This window comes from Poecilia reticulata, chromosome 5 (genome assembly GCF_904066995.2).
Source record: "Poecilia reticulata chromosome 5, P_reticulata-male-v2, whole genome shotgun sequence".
In the NCBI taxonomy this organism is placed as follows: Eukaryota; Metazoa; Chordata; class Actinopteri; order Cyprinodontiformes; family Poeciliidae; genus Poecilia; species Poecilia reticulata.
In genome coordinates, this window is record NC_088834.1 from 9,701,927 (window position 1) to 9,718,698 (window position 16,772).

At 39.4% G+C, this 16,772-nt stretch overlaps 1 protein-coding gene across 1 annotated transcript; it reads right to left on the minus strand.

Annotated features, from left to right (window-relative positions):
• Nucleotides 1–15,773, minus strand: LOC103464375 (CTTNBP2 N-terminal-like protein). The gene is made up of 7 exons (XM_008408425.3): nucleotides 15,618–15,773; nucleotides 12,001–12,105; nucleotides 4,212–4,445; nucleotides 2,280–2,387; nucleotides 1,945–2,133; nucleotides 1,703–1,873; nucleotides 1–1,614 (listed from the first exon to the last, which is right to left on the minus strand). The coding sequence occupies exons 1-7, from the start codon at nucleotides 15,654–15,656 to the stop codon at nucleotides 688–690; spliced, it is 1,773 nt and encodes a 590-aa protein (XP_008406647.2). The 5' UTR covers nucleotides 15,657–15,773; the 3' UTR covers nucleotides 1–687.
• Between the last annotated feature and the right edge of the window lie 999 nt (nucleotides 15,774–16,772).

Below are 16,772 nucleotides of genomic sequence, written 5' to 3' on the forward strand. Positions count from 1 at the left end.
TTTAACTTTGAGAGTAGTTTATTAAATATGTCACTTTTCATCCAGCATGTAAAGCATGTGATAAAGGCAGAAATAACCAACATGGCAGAAGAACCCTGGTACTAATTATAGCAAAGGTTAATAGTTAAGTAACGCAGGATTCTGTTAACGACAAAGGCATAACATTCAACTTTAAAATCTCTTCCAACAGTAACTGCATGTAATCATTCTCTTTGATAAACAATAAACATTGCTACGCAAAGAGAATATCAAAGAATCAATGTAGACGTCATGTGTGATTAATAGATTCTGAAACATTCATAACTTTTAATACTTGTACAATAAAGTGTACAATAAAATAAGACTTGGTAGCACATAACTTCTGTAAAACTTGTAATATTCAATGATGATTTTTTTTTATTTATTTTTTTTTATTAACCAGCAAAACACTTCAGACTCAGATACAGGGATCGAATGAGAGCTCAGTGTGGATGTTCTTTTTTTAAATTTTTTTAGATTTTAGACTTTAGCTCTTTATTGCCACCTAAAATAGTGCCTCTGTTGATGTTTAAAATACATCTAATAAATACATATAACATTATGAGGGGGATTTTTGCTAAAGAACCGCTATAAAACCTGACTTGTGTATGTCTCAGTTATAACCATTAGATGATCCCGCAATTAAGTATCTGAAGGCTGAACAATGTGTTAATTTGATGAGACCACCATGTCGAGTTCTTTGACGCCCTCCTGGGTTGAGCTGAGGCCACAGCTACCCGACAGGGCGCTCTCTGAGAAGTGGTTGCCAGATTTTGGAACGGCTGCTGGAGAGAGAGGAGCCTGGGCCAGACCGGGTTTCTTCGGAGGAATAGGCGGGGGGTTTCCCCTTTCCACCCTGGAGATGGTTGGTGATCGGACCCCCTGTGGAACTGCCCCTGTGGCCCTCCCAGTGGCAGGAGACAGGGGTGCTGCAAGGCTACGGTAGTCTGTACCAAACGGAGAGTTATTTGGTGTGCCCTGTTTCATCGACCCGCTCTGCTGGACGGAGGTAAACCGAGACAGAACCTGAGTGACTGTGCTCCGCGCCATCTGCTTGACTGGGCTGGCCTCAGGAGATGAGCTGCTGGTCACAGGGGAGAGCTCTTTTGGTGAGAGCAAGGGGACAGGTTGAGCAGGCTGGACCTGTGAATCCGGCTCAAAGGAACCCTGGAACTTGTGCCACGCAGCATGGAAACGCTGGTTGATCCCAGCCTGATACGGAGACTGGTATCCTCCCTGGCTCACGCTGCCTGTGGTGCATTTGGCAAGAACAGGCGAAGTGCAGGGCGAGGAACGAGACTGAGAAGGAAACGCTGCACCGGAGTGAGAAAGCGATGTTTGCGTCTCATTTCCATTCTGACAGGACATCTTCTCTGAATGTATGCTTGACATATGAAGCCCATTGGCCTCCCCTGGACAGTAGGATCGGGGCTTTGGCTGTTCAGATGCGTGGTCTTCTTCAATGTCCTCAACCTTAATGCAGTCCACTGATGAGCTCCCTGCAGGAACCTTTCTAACTCGATCTCCTCCTGTTGCCTGATTTGAAGAGGCAAAGACTCCTTGCACTTCTTCCAGCTTAGTCTTCAGCTCTTCAACCTTACCATAAATGAAATTCATTGAATGAGATGAAGTAATTTAATGAAAGTGCACCAGCGCACGGTGCAGTTCGTCAAAGTGTTCACACCTGTTGTTGTAGATCGGAGCAATGAGCTTCTTCCTTCTTCAGCCGCGAGCGAAGCTGTTCCCGCTCCGTGTCGAACTCAGCCAGCTGCTCCTCCACCCTCGCCTCCATCCTCAGGGCTCGCATCCTTTCCTCCTCCAGCTCCTTTCGCAGAGTCTGACAGGCATCTTTTTCCTAAATGTATAAAGCCAACTGTTAATAATAGAAACAAAAGGATGAGGTATTTGGATTCAAAATGTTAGGACCTTGTCAAGTTTGCGGTTCAGCTCCGTCAGGCGGTGACCCTCCTCCAGAGCCCTGGCGCTCGCCCACTTGCATTCTTTGGCCAGAGCACAGGAGAGCTGCTTGTGCTGAGCCCGTTCTTCTTCGAGCTGCTCAGTAATCCATCTCTGCTCCTTTTCCAGAAGGCGGACCTGACTCCGCTCAAATTCCAGCTGCGAGCAAAGACAAGACGTGCCATCAAGAAACCGTTATTAGTTGGGAGACATTATGTTTCCTGTCTGCAATACAGCTCATATTTTAAAAAATTCAGTCAGTCATTCAGTTTCTGGCTGAGGCAAATGTCTTTGAAACAAAGCACCTGTTGTTGTAAGCGCTCCCTCTCCTTTTCCAGGATGTAGGTGACATCATCTCCCTCTGCTGTGTCTTCAGCATGCCTCCTCTTTTCCTCCTCCAGGTCTGCAATAACCTAAAGCAAACACAAAATAGAACAAGAAGTCATCCTGAACCAGGCATCTACATCTTGGGTCTCCAGAGTTGCAGAATGACTCGTTGTACCTTCCACAGTGGCTCTTAATAACTTTGGATACAAGTGATACATTATAGACTAATCTTTTTAAATAGGGATAAAAGGAATGCAAGTTTTTTGCAGATTTTTTACATTTTATTTTATTACAGAATAACTGAGTAATATTGACACAAATGTTCTACTGTAGAAACTCATCAGAAATTATGAGTTATCTTTCTTCAAAGTTCAGGTAACATTTGTGGCTTGAAACGAGTTTTACGAAGCTGGACTGAGGGCAAAAACGGCTCTTTGGATTGTAAAGGTTGCTGATCCCTCTTATGGGGTAATTTCATATTCTCAAGGTTTGACGCCTTTAAGTAAATACCTCAGAGTTAAACAGCATCACTCAAACAGAACACCTGTTGTTGTAAACGCTCTCAAAAAAACTTCAAAATAAACTAATTACTTTCGTTAAATATGGGACAGCACAATTATTTTTACAACTGCTAATTAACCCATTTATTAATATTAAAGATATAAAGAATGTTATTTTTTTATTTGGATACCAGGGGTAACTTTAAACTGAGAGTAAATATTTGCTAAAATAAAAAGTCTGAGCATGTTTTATTACACAAAATTATAAACCTTCAGTTAGGTTTCACTGGTTAATTAGGCTATCTCCTGAGGTAGCTAGCCTGCTTAACAGACATGTCAGTAAACTAGTAAACATTTGGTTTGAAATAGCAGAACTTTGAAAGGAATGCCACATAGTTCCTTTTTTTTTACAGCTGGAAACATTTACATCTGAATTTGTCAACTGGCTGGTAGGAAGTTCACAGCAACATGTAGGGACGCAGCTCTCCTACATGCTCCACATGGCCTGAGCTATTTCTGGTCACTCCATCTGTGTCTCTCTGACATCTCATTAATACCTGGTACATTAGTGCCACAAATTCCCCACAAACCATCATGAAGCTGAGGTGACGTATATAAACCACTGGTATCTGTTAATGCATTGTTCACCTGAACCCAGGATTGTATTGGAAACCCTGTGCTGCCATCTTATGATTGGCGTCATACACTATTACATCTAATTTTACTCATTTTCCTACTTAAAATGAGTAGGAATTGTTAATGTGTATGATATACAAATGAACAATCTCTACTTAGTTTATAATCAGTTTGGTGTTAAACAGACGAATAATGTTTTGTATACCGCTGTAAATAAATTCAGGCAGTAAAGGGATAAAAGCAAAGGTTTGACAGAAAGTTTTAGCATTTTAGCCCATGCCTGCCAGCGAGTTTGGTTGACTGCATCAAAAAGTAAAATTGATTTTGTTTCAAAACGCCGCATACATTATGAAGTGCGAGTGCCCCAGATACTAAACAAAAATATCTGCCTTTTACTCAAGCTAGGTCTTGAATCCAAAATGAGTATTTTATTCCGTTTCACCCAGCCCGTTATGAACACCTTTTTAATGTGTGTGTGCGCTGAAAACATAAATGTGTATTTAATCATGTTCCTAAAAACCCAACAGACTGTGATGGAAGTGAGATTTAATTTAACAGATGTGAAAATGTCGCAGCTAAATGAACGGGTCCGTCAATATTTTTCTTTGAGTGGGGAAAAAAAAAAAATCCATTATCACATCACACATAAGCACTACACTGCTTTCACACAGATTTTTTTTAGAAATAGAAATAAGCACCAGTGATATATTTGTTTTAGTTTTTCCGTCAGTTGCTTGGTTTGAATCTCTTAAAGTACTAAGTATTGGGGCTCACCCTCCTGTGCCTGCTTTCAGCTGCAGCCAGCTGGACCAGCATCTTCTCTTGCATCTTCCTGCAGTGGCTCACCACCAGTTTGAGAACCACCAGAGGGTTGGAGGTGGGGGAAGAGCGACCAGGTTCCTTGTTTGGGCCCCCAGCAATTTCGCTGTCTCTCTGCAAGGCGTGGAAGGGGTCACTGAGGTTGTACCTACCATAGCGTTCCTGGATAAACAGCTCTTTACATTGGGCCTGAGGAGAAGAGAAAATGAGGAGTCAAGACTTTTATTTACAGAGATTTAGTAAGTGGGTCATGCTGTGTGATTCTACTCTTAGGCTCTTGTATCTCAGGCCCAGAAGGAAGAGTTAAACTGTGTATGTAAACTTTAAAACACATGCAGGAGGGAATTCACAAAGCGTTGCAATCTCCTCCTTTTTTAGCAGATGTTTTGCTCACACTTTACTTAATCTCTGCACAGGATTCACAAAGCAGATGGCACTAAATATTTACACACACAAAAAAATGCCTTTAAAGTCCAGGAAATGGGAGTAATGTGCCCCTATTTCTGTGACAGGTCGATGTTGTCTTCTCTGCAGCCACACTGTTTGGAAAAATGTTTTATGTTTTTATTGTTTAAATTAACAGAGAACTCCTGGACATGTAGACGGTTCCCCCAAAGCTTTGAAGAACATCTGTCAGGCGGAATCACATCAGAATGATGTTTCTACATTCAAAAGTGATGCTGAAAATTGTAAAAAAAAAAAATGAATAAATAAAAATGGTGGAACAATTAACCATTTTAAATGAGTCATTCTAATTGTGGTGCATGTGACTGTAAAATTATTACATGGTGTTTTACAAGCATACTAAACCAGCCTGTAATTAAATCCAAATAGGAAAAGAAACACTTTTATATTGTTGATGCGTGTAGTTATTGCTGGGTGTTGTCTGTGTGCTCGCAATCTTATCCATTCCAACAGGCATCTGTTAGAATGTTTAGTAATTATAAGGTTTTATTCTGCTTTTCAAAAAGCATCTGCTTGATTTTGAGCACAATTTAGACACTTAATTTAATTATAAATTAGCCCCTCACTGAAAAGATTATGAATTACAAAGACAAACTGTGATATCGTGATAAAAATCTAAACTATAGTCAGGGAAAAAAGCCTATGTAGATTCTAAGAAATTTACAAATGAAAAAGATAATTAAAAGAAAAGGGTAGGCATATTGTGTTTTATGCAATAATAGGATATTCACAAGAATATAAAGCAGGTATTTAAGCAACTTATTAGGTTCAGTGATAGAAAGTCTAATAGCTGCTGGGAGAAAATTCTTCCTTGTGTAAAACATCTGTGCTTTTCCCAAAATTCAACCAGCATGGCAGTTCCCTCCCGCCCTCCCATTACTGCTTCACTAAAATTTTTACAAGTTTTCTTTAGATGGTGTATTTTTCATGGAGCCTCCATAACACAAATAGCTCAATAATTTCAAATAGTGTTTTATGATGTAATGTTATTTGCGTTTGGTGTAATCTATACTAATATGCATAAGTATAGGTGGCTATTTCATGCATGATTCATAACTTAAATGTCATCAAAATATGTCAGCACAGAGAGACGCCAAGTGCTTATTAGTATGTGCTATGTTAGAATCAAATCTGCATTTGCATTTAGCATGAGAATGCATTAAAAACTCAAGCTTTTAATGCATTTATTACCTGCAAGTACCTTAATCAAGTTGTTTTCACAGTGTTGGGAAATTTCAATTAACTCATCTCAGAGAGAGTTTTAGCAAATTCTGTCACTGATATCTAATCTGTGTTCAGCAAAGGTTTATCAACACCTATTAAGTCAAGGTAGTTGTCTTAGAATAAGAATTCACAAAACTTTATGAATCTGTTCAGTGCTGACATTATGTATAACACTGAAAGTGTCTGAGGAGCTACTAAGTGAAATCAAAATCTTCAGACTGCAAAACTGCATGACATACCTATTAACCTCTTCCAAGTGAATTTTATTTGATAATAATAAAAAAAAAAGTTTTCACTTCAAGTTAACAAAACCTGCTGTTGCCTTCATTAAAACAGGAACTAAAATCTTGCATTCTGCACAGCATGATCACCATCTCAAATGACTTAACACATCTAAAGCATCAGATAATGGAAGAGGAACAGAGAGAGGAAACACTTCAAAAACGCAAGAGAAATGGTGCTGAGTGGAGGAAGGAGCAACAGATGGTGTGTGTCTGTCTATCTTTAGCAGGACAGCTGCTCCGGACTGGCCTTTGTCCAAGGCAGACCTGCTGTCTGTTTAACTCATGACAAAAAAAGAGATAATGGCGGCGAGACTTTTCAAGTTCAGCAGATGCCTTTAGGTCCGCTGTGAAAAGGGGGGGCTGGCGTGTGAGTGAGAAGAGAAAGATGGTTTAGGCCAGCAGAAGAGCTATATCTTGGTGAGATTTCAACAAAGCAGGATTAGGAGATTAGAGAAAACACTATATCCTGCTTGGCCGAGGGAATCGCAGAGTTCTAAAAGAAAGATACCAGACTGACATTAGAAATTAACCTGAAGTCAAGAATAATTTAGACATATCTTTGCGTTGCAATATTTACCCTTTCAGTTCTTTAACTGAATGCTTTTTGGGGGTTTTTACCCACCAACCTACTTTTTTCTCTTACTCTTTTATGGTGGACTCATTTTACACAATCCTCTAGACTCCACTGCAATTCATCAGCTGAAATGCCTTTTTGATGCCAGGAGTTGGTGAGGAATTAAAATTACACAAAAAAAAATGTATCTGGATGGGTCATTATAGAACAAGAGTGCGCATTGTGACTGAGAAGTGGTTTGTATGACAAGCTCAGCCGATGCCAGTTCCACCAGGTGTTTGCTAATTGCTGCTGCCGCTAGTCTGAAGGAGCTTAGAGGAGAAGGTTGAGAAGTTCAACTTGGAGACTGCAGCGTTTGGCTAGTAGGCAGCACTTTAGTGAAAGCAAGCACTTAAGGTAACCCTGTATGGCTGCCATGGGAAATTCAAGGATTCCTCAAACATGTTTGAACATAACCAAAGCAACACTCTAAATATCTTTTTAATGAGGAAGTTGCATTATAACCTGATAAAAAGCTAAAGAAAATTCTATTTTACATAACGTCCCGCCTTTAAGGGTTTTGAACATATCTTTCCATAAATCAAATGAGATGTAAACTTGAGCCAAAAACCTGCTTTTTGACTGTTGCTTTGAAACTTAAAAGGTCCAGTCAAATCAGAATAAAATGAACTACCAGAAACTCAGTGAAGCTGTGCGAGCTCAGCTGATTAATGGGAAGTGCAGGGAGGGATGATGAATTAGCGCTGACATAGAACCAAAGTTTAAGACAGATCAGAAGGTTTAGGCTTGTCATTTCCTCCATCATCGGTATTGGCTCATTCAGCACAAGCAGGGCACGGCCCCGAGGCTTTGCTGCCGTTATTTGAACTGGTCTGTCAAGGATGGTGCGAAGGCGGATCAAACGGCAGAGAGGGGTGAAGCAGGAAAACACACTGCACCCAGGAGTATTCAAAAATGCCTCTCACATGTGAGCATTAAAGAAAGCCACATGACCACTCAGAACCTCAGTAACTAGATTACGTGCCATTCAGAGCAGGACTCTGCAAATGCAAATGTTGACTTGTACAAAAAAATAAAAAATAATTTAAAAAAAAGCTACAAATGGTTCAGTGTCACTGATGAAAGTTTAATACAGGATTGTTATTCTTAAAGTCAAGTAACCTGGCAACAGGCTACTCCCTTTTCCTGGCAGTGACTGTCTGATGTGTCACTTTACAGTTAGAGCTAACTATTTTTGAAATATCTTTGCAAACCCCTACTATGCTTCTCCTGTCACCCTTCTCAGTTCTCCTTCAGTGCCTACATAGCTATGCAGAAAAGAAATGCTGCATTTTCTTCACACTAATCTTCCACTTTCAGAAAGTGGTGCTCAGGCATAACCCCCCCCCCGCCCCCCTCCCAAAAAAACCCCACTGATTTCAGGAGACTTTCCCCAATGCCACCTAACACTTAGCACTCACGATTATAATTTGATTACATCATACAGTAAAACACCCATACGCTTTCAGTTCTGCATCACAGTCTAGCCTCATTATTCATGCTTTGTTTGTTGGCTTCAGTTCTTGGCAACATCGGCGTGTCTGTATATGGCAAGCCGCAGCTGTAGCGTTTCCAGCTTATCTTTTGCTGACACATGCCTGGAATCCTTCAGATGTGCAACGGTGGGAACAAGATCTGTGTAAAACAAAAAGAGAGGCTGACCAAGATGCATTTTTAGTCTACAGTCCAAGATATTGCAGTAGCTGTTTTTTTTTTCAGGCTGATAAACCGTCCATCATGCCAGTGTTTGTATTTCGTATTCTCTGCAGGAGAAAGGCCAAACTGCTCTCTAGTAGCAACTGCAGATAAAAAAAAGGCAATTAATTTCCTCATTGATGACACTCAATATAATCAGCTGATGAATCTCAGACCTAGACACGCAATTCGTATTTCTACTTCAACACTGGCTTTTCAGCAAAACAGACAGCAAAGCTATTTGAAGTAGCTCTGCTTGGAAACTGCAGTCAACCACACCATGAGAATTTGACGGTTAATTAAAGGCTCATTTTCATTTTTGAGTCCCATTTGGACCTAAAGAGTTATTTTTTATTTTTTCCCAAAACCAAAGTGACTGCTAGATCACCACAGAGTTTTGAGTGCCAAATATAAGCATTGCCAAACACTTCCTTCCTCTTGAAAGCCACACTTTGTATAGCAGCTGTAGAAGTGAGTCACAGGGGGTGGGGGGGGAACACAGCAGATAGTTAGAATGCCATTGATAGCTCTGCGCAATTAAATTTAGAGAACCGTAAAAAGAAAAAAAGCTACAAAAAAAGCAGAAAGGCAAAACTGATATAGGTTCATATCTCATATCCTACATTTCACCACAGGGAAAAGCAATGATAATAATGTGTAGATAAAAACTTGAGGGTTTTATCTTTTTACCCAGATAGAGAAAAGGGCTTTAAACGAAAACACGCTCAACAAAGTTTGATGACAAGTTTACTAAAATAAGTCTATCCTACACTGTGTTACTTCCAAACCGATTTATGTTTATTTTAAATATTTCTCATATGATACTGACAGGGATATGACACATCCACAATGACTCATGAGAATGTCTGAACTGACTTCTCATACAGTCGTTTGGTGTGTTCACATCTTTTGATAAGCCTACAAGAAGATAAATGCAATGCTTTTCAATGATATTTTATCTTATTCTCAATTATCATTTAATATACAAAAATAGAAATTTCAACTTGAGGATGTTGCTAAAAACTGAAATGATGATCAAAATCATTGCTACTTTTTGGAAATCTTAGTAAAATAGACTACCACTGAAAAATGTATTTATTTTTAAATGTAAATCAGAAAAGTACATTTTTTACAGTGGCATAGAATAGAAAGGACATGCCTTTTGTTGTCCCACATTGGAGACATTTCTGAGGAATGTACTTCCAGCCTTTAATTCTGTTCATTATGATGATTTATGGATTGAAGATGATGAAATCCAAAAATTTAGTTTAATAAAAAAATAGAATATGACAGAAGACAATTTAGAAAACATGTTAAATATAGAAACGACATGTTGTGGGCTGCACAATCATGTGAAACATCATTGACTTTGCCCTAAAGCTGACAGTCACTGATACACTTTGAGTAGAGTAAGCCACACAGGTAAGAAGCTGGTTGTTCACAGAGTGCTACATCAAAGAAAATCATCGGAGAGTTGAGTGTAAAAATGTTTGGTGAAAAGATGGTGCACAAGTAGCAGTGAGAGCCTCTGGTTAGAAAACATTGTGATAATTCACAAATGGACTGCAGTCTCAGGATCAGCTGTTTCTTCCTTTGTTTACTCTACATTTTGCTTTTCAATGGGAAATAAAAGTCTCGTAGTTTGGAGAAAGAATGCAGAATCAAGGTTGCTTGCAGTTCAGTGTGTAGGTTCCACGGTCAGTAATGATTTGGGGATCCATGTAATCTGCTGATGTTGATCCTCTGTGTTTTACTAAGACCAAAGCCTGAGCAGCCACGTACCAGTAAATTGCAGAGAAATTCGTGTTTCACATGCTTTATGGAGATGATTTCATTTTCCACTAGGACACTGGCCAAAAAACTGAGGATCAATGAAGTTAGGAACAAGGAAGATAAGAGACACCAGAACAAACAATGAAGACAAGCTGAAGGCCGCTATTCTGTGTTTCTTGCATAGAGTCACAGGCTGATTGCAGCTGATGGTACCAATACTGGATTTTTAGTTTGAAATTGGAAACGTACAACTTCAGGAGCTTTCAAAATTTCATATATTCTGATAAATTAATAGCACACGTCTGAAGTGATACTTTATGAAATTACTACAGTATTTCTACACTTCATATAAATGTATGTACAGTTTCTCAAGCAAGTGACTACTAAAACACACACTACCTGTATGGTTCAGTGCTTAATCATCTCAGAGAACATTTGTGTCACTGAATAACGTTTAACTGATGATTATCTTTTTTTCGTGTTAAGATAAAACCAAATATAACCCAAAGTAAATTCCTTTCCCCTCCCCTACATCCTCTACTTTGAATATAAGGTAGGACTCCATCCATCAGTTTAGGCTGATAAAACATCTACAACTCTACAAAGCTCAACAAATGAGTTGTGCAACTGATACGACTCATGAAAAACGTTTTTTTTTTTTTGTCCATTCATTGCATCTGTATTTCAACAGCTTAGTAAATGAATACTTATCAAAAAGTATTTCCTTAGAGCTTCACTTAAGTCCAGTGTTTATTTATTCATTCTGACCCTCGCTCACATCAAGTCATCAGGCACCTACTGAGACACAACTTCTCTTGCCTTAGATGGTCAGATCACCGGGGAAATGAAGGAATGCAGTGCAGACACAAACGCACAAAACACTCGGCAGCTCTTTCTCTGCTCTAACGGCTGCAAAACCTGGATGTTAATGACGAGAAGTAAGACTCCGGCATTGTTTACTTGTTTCCTAAGTGCAGATCTCACCTTTTTCAAAGCTGTTGCGTAATCAACATATGCAACAGTTTATCGTGACGGTTATAGGAGTTACATTTTTTACCCGCTTCAGGAAATGACAGCACTTGCTGTCACTTTTCTGTTATGGCAAACACAAGCCAAGATTCGGGTTTTGAGTTTTTCAGACAATAACTTTTTGCCAATTTGACACTCATTAATGGTTGTCCAAATCCTCTTACGTGGAACAATGATTTTCACTCCCCAGCAAATCCTTCAATCACCTCCTTTGTCCGCAATTGACACGGAGGACTACAAACCTGGACAATGCAACTCCTATCATGTCGGAGATGGCGGCAACTAGCAGGTGGAGGTGATCACTCATGGTAATTTACAGAGACCCCTTACCTCAAGGAAGAAAACTGGAGTCAGACCGCCAGACGTAAAAAGCTACCCCAGGGCTTTTACAGAGCCACTCAATCCCCTCACTGCAGGACACAAGCTTTCAAGATTTCACTTTGCCAAAAAGTCTGTTTACTCTCTGTCATGGTTGAGGAAACTGTGTGTATTCTGTAAAGGCTTGTCTAAAAAAATTCCAAAGAATGCTTAGTCAATATGCTTAGTGTCCACATCCAGGGCACTTAATTAGGTGACAGCGTGAGATTATCATAATGAGGCATTATTTAAAGGGAATGGCCATTACGAGCTGTGAAGGATTTTACTATTTGATTATTGTTACCTTTAGAGCTTCAATGACAACGTCCCGAGCCTGCAGCTCTCCTTCCAGGATGCTAAAGAGCATCAGCAACTCCGGCTTGCTCAGGCTCTCCATGTTCACTTTGGTCTGTTGAGACAAAAGACAGAACAAAACGATCTAGACCAGGCATATCTTTAGTTGAGCAAAAATATTAAACAAGTCTAAAACAGGAAACACAGAAAAGCTCATAATCCTTTCTCATCAGTTTTCTCATTGTGACTGTACAACAATTTTCCAGGTATGTAGTTTTTTTTTCTTTATATTAAGCCCCGTGTTTTTCACTTCCCAGAAATCAGACATCGAGGCAGACATATAATCTCTTCCAGTTATTTATGAGCCTTCAGTGGACATGTGGTTATTATCTTCGAATGAAGTAATTTTCCAAAGTGGAGCAAGGAAGATTTTATTTAATAAATGAGGAACAAAACCTTGATATTGTAGGCTTACTTTAGAGGAAGACTTAAATTAAGCTTTGCCAAATGAAAACACCACAAGCAGAATCTGCTCTATCTGCAACCGGTACTGGTTGCAGACAAATCAGATTCAAGCTTCTCCACTTTCATTTACCCATTCAGGTCCAAAAGTCATCGAACTGATGAAGTCACAGAACTTTAAAATATCTTCTTGTTTTGCCAAGAGTCCAAACCCTAATGGGTGCTGTGACAGTTATTTTAGAGTTGGAGAAGAGAAGTAGCCCCTTTGTAGAGTCTCTGTGCTTTAATCTCCCAGCTGTGTTGGTTCTGTTGACAAGCCCCGCGGTGTCTACATCTCCAGCATCCAGCCGCACTCTGCCCAAGTAAAAACATGCGGGCCTCGCTTTGAAACGAGATCAAAGCTGTCCATGTTACTACACTACACATCATTTTCTTATGAGACTCATCGTGTGGGTTAGATCTCCACCCCACTGACTGACTGACTACTTAATAACACACATCCACTGCTGTTTGAATCACAGAAATACCATTTAAGTGGCTGAAGCATCTGAAAAATCCCCCAGTTTGCTTAAAGGCTGTGATCCATGAATGCAATAGGATTCTGCTTTGAGCAATCTGTGCAAACCATAACTGAGTTTTATGGTGTCTAAAAGGAGAGGTTGCGTTTTAGCACAAGTTTATGAGAAAAGAAGCCATGATGAACTTAAAGTCAAAATGTATTCAAAATGATCTCCTCTTAGCACTGTCCCTTACTAAAGGATTTATACTCTGAAGATGTTCACCTTTGCATTGCAATCAAAAATTCAAGCATATTTTATTTACATTTATATGGTAAACCAACAGAAAATAGTACATAAGGGTCAAGTGGAGGGAGAATGACAGAATAAAATTCATGATGTGTTTTTGTTTGTAGCCTAACTAAGTCAATACTTTATAGAACCACCTTTTGCTAGATTTAACAGCTGGAGGTTTGGAGTAAGTCAGTCCCAGTTTTACTCATATAGAAGTCAAACTATTTGCCTAGTGCTCTGTGAAATAGAGTGTAGCCAACTTGAATGGAGACCTACTGTGAATATCAAGTTTGAAGGTTTGCATTAGCATTTAGGTCTGTAAACTGACTGGCTCATTATAACACATGAACTTAAATCTAAAGCATCCCATTCCAGCTCTGACTCTGTGCTTATAGTTGTTGTTCTACTTGGAGATGAACCCATGAACCAGTAGCAAGTCTTTAGTAGCCTCCAACAGGTTTTCTTACAGGATCACCCTTAATTTAGCTTTGTCCATCATCCCATCAACTCTGCACACATCATCTGTTCCCAATGAACCTTTTTAAGAAAAGTAAAATCAAACCACTCCCATACTGGGATGGTATGATTTTAAATATAGGACAAAACAATCCATCGTTCCCACTAGAGCACATCCTTCTACGTTTTTGCTGCTTTCCCTTTATGGTCAGCTCTAAAATTAATTTCTCATAACTTTCTTTAAGGAGTGGATTTAGCTTTTCTTCTACAATAGTTGTCCACCTGAGCAGTGGATCCCTGCAGCTCCTTGGGGTTACTACAGGTCTTGTTTCATTTATGGGTAGCAGAGCAAAGAGCTATGGGTTGAATACAAAGAAACAAATGTGTTGTTTTCCTTTTACATAAAAATTATATCCAAATATGCGCTTTCTGCTCCACAACATAATCAAAAAATACAATAAAGCTTGTGTTTGAAACACCACAACAAGCAAAAAGGTCCACAGGTTATGAATACTTTTGCAAGGTGCCTTAACTAACTGTATCCAGTGCATTTTCTGCTAAGCAGTGAGCAGAAGCTAGAAGAAGAAAAACCACAAGCAGCATCTGCTTGAGAAATTTTTAGTCCTCCTTTGCAGCAGCACTCTGTGGCTAAACCACCAGTGTAAAACGCTAATTAAACTCCAGCATATACATGCCCTCCTTTAGGTTTTGCTTTACAGGCCTGCTTGCTAATTTCATAGGCCTCCATAATCACTGTGAGAAGTCTGTGTTGTGCACGTTTTGTGAGAAGTGTCTGGGCTTGCCAAGGCCTGCATGCGCCATCGTGCTTGGCGTCACTTTTAAACGCATCACAACTGTTTCCCTGAGAGAGGAGCAGTTAACCATGACATATACTAACATGATGGCATGGGAAACACAAATACTTCTACATGTCCTCCAAAGCTTCACTTCGGACGACAACAGCCCATTTGCATTACCTGTAAAGCCGTAAATATCTTTATAAAACATGAAGCAGCTTTCACTGTGAAATACATATGTGAAGACCAAGCAGACTCTGGGTTTGAGTGTAGCTGCTGGTGATTGTAAAATATAAGGGCAAAGAAAGAAAATCCTTTCTCCTAATCCAATCAAAGCCCATTAACTATTCCCCTTTTTAGTCTCAGAAGAGGTTATAAGCTCTTAAGCTCAGGCTGAATGGCAGGAAAAGCCTTCCTGCCAATACATTAAGCAATCTGGAGTGCACTCACATTTTTTCTTTAAGAATAATCAAGATAGCAAAGTGTTCATTTGTGCACAAAAATATCTCTTCTTATTTTTCAAGAGACTTTTCTGAAAAAGAAAAAAAAAAACAGACAGAAGAAGAAGAAAAAACAGCATCTGCACAAATACCTCAGACCATGCAGCCGTGAGATGGGGGTGAGGGGGGTTCAGCTGAGGGGAAGCAGAGCCGGAGAGGTCTGCTGTGTTTCCTTTTCCCTCACCAGCATGTCTGGATACTAAATTGGATTTATTAGCCAACCCAATTTTTATACCGGCCGCAAGCTTGCCTTACTCGGCTTTCTACCTAATTCAACGCAGCTTTACTCGTAAAATAAAAACGATAAATAAAATAAATGTGGCTCCTTCTCAGTTAATTAAGGATTGTTTAACAACTGGAGTCGCTGCAAAGTAAAATCTTTGAGCGCATCCACTGAGATCAACAGGCAATCTGACTGATGAGGTAAAAACTAGGCTCATAAGGGGAAAAAATGTTTCAAAGAAGAGAAACTTCTTAATACTTTTTTTGGTCAAACGATTTGGCCAGTAGGCTCGAGTGAATCTTTTCTTTCTACTCTCATGTGAAACAACCAGCGCGATCAAAAGTCGAAGGTTTTCTTCATATAGTCAACAGAAACCACTTGTCATTTTCACTTCTTACCTTCATGTGTCTTTTAAGGCCGTTTCTAAACTCCAGCATGAACTTTTCTTCTGTCAGACGATTTGTTTCCCTTGATTTGCGTCCCCCGATCCCGACGCAGCGGAACACTGGAAGGCCAAGTGACTTCTAGAAGAGCAGCTTAACCAACCAATAGGAAAGCAGCGGCCACGAGATCTGGCCAATGAAAAATGTAGTAATGGGAAAATAGGAGGAGCGGAATAAATTCCGCCTGTTCGAGTTTTGGTCGGATTTCTTTGTTTGGATTTTCTTAGGTTGCAGTACCAGCCTCTTAAAGGGTCTCCCAGAGACTCGCAAACGGTTTTAAAGACTGAAGAAAAGCTTTACTGGAAGCCAGAATGTTATAGAGAGGAGACTTTAGGTCCCGCATTCCAAATAATTTCCATAACAATGGTCCACAATTGTAAATTAATGGTCGATGTCTGTTGTTGTAGTATAGCAGATAACATAACGTCGCCTAGGTCTCATGTCTGTGTTCACTAATGTCAGTAGTTATTTGGTTTTTATTTTGCATGCTCAAAACAGTTTTAACCCAAATGTGCTCTCAGTCTAATGAGTAAAAGGTTTTTAAAGATTATACCAAAATCTGTAGAAGCATAGCATTATATGAAAAAAAGTTAAAACTCCCTAATAAAAGTTTTCAAAATGAAACTGATCTTTTTAGATCATGCTAAAGAAAGATTTTCCCCTACTATTGTAATCAGCATTGGGTGTGATTCTGGGGCGTATATGCAGAAATAGACAACCAAATGTGCTGAGCAACACAAAAACACTTTAAAGAAAAATATAAACTCCTTATTTTTAAGATTTGAGCCAGGGATGGACTAGGGTGTATGAAGCCCAGGGAAGGTTTTCATTTGAGGGCTCATTCCAGCTAAACTCGTATAAAATATGCTGCTTTCAGTTTTCTCTGAAGATAAATCTTAGATCTGAAAATTACATTAATACCTTACTTGAAGGTGTTCCTATGACCCCCCAAAACCTAGAATTGTTAGTTGTTGTTAACTAACTGACATTAGCATTACAATACCATAAACTGCATTTTTCCCCATTTTTTTTCCATTCAAGCATTACTGGAATTTTGGTTGTACATTATTGCATGTCACCCCCGTTGAACATATCAGAATAAAAAAATTA

Excerpts from the sequence above, each read along its gene's own strand:
- LOC103464375 (XM_008408425.3), bottom strand. The coding sequence starts at position 15,656 with ATGCTGGAGTTTAGAAACGGCCTTAAAAGACACATGAAG. Across the intron at positions 12,106-15,617 it reads GCCTTAAAAGACACATGAAG|ACCAAAGTGAACATGGAGAG; the intron begins GTAAGAAGTGAA and ends TTGTCTCAACAG. Across the intron at positions 4,446-12,000 it reads TTGTCATTGAAGCTCTAAAG|GCCCAATGTAAAGAGCTGTT; the intron begins GTAACAATAATC and ends TCTTCTCCTCAG.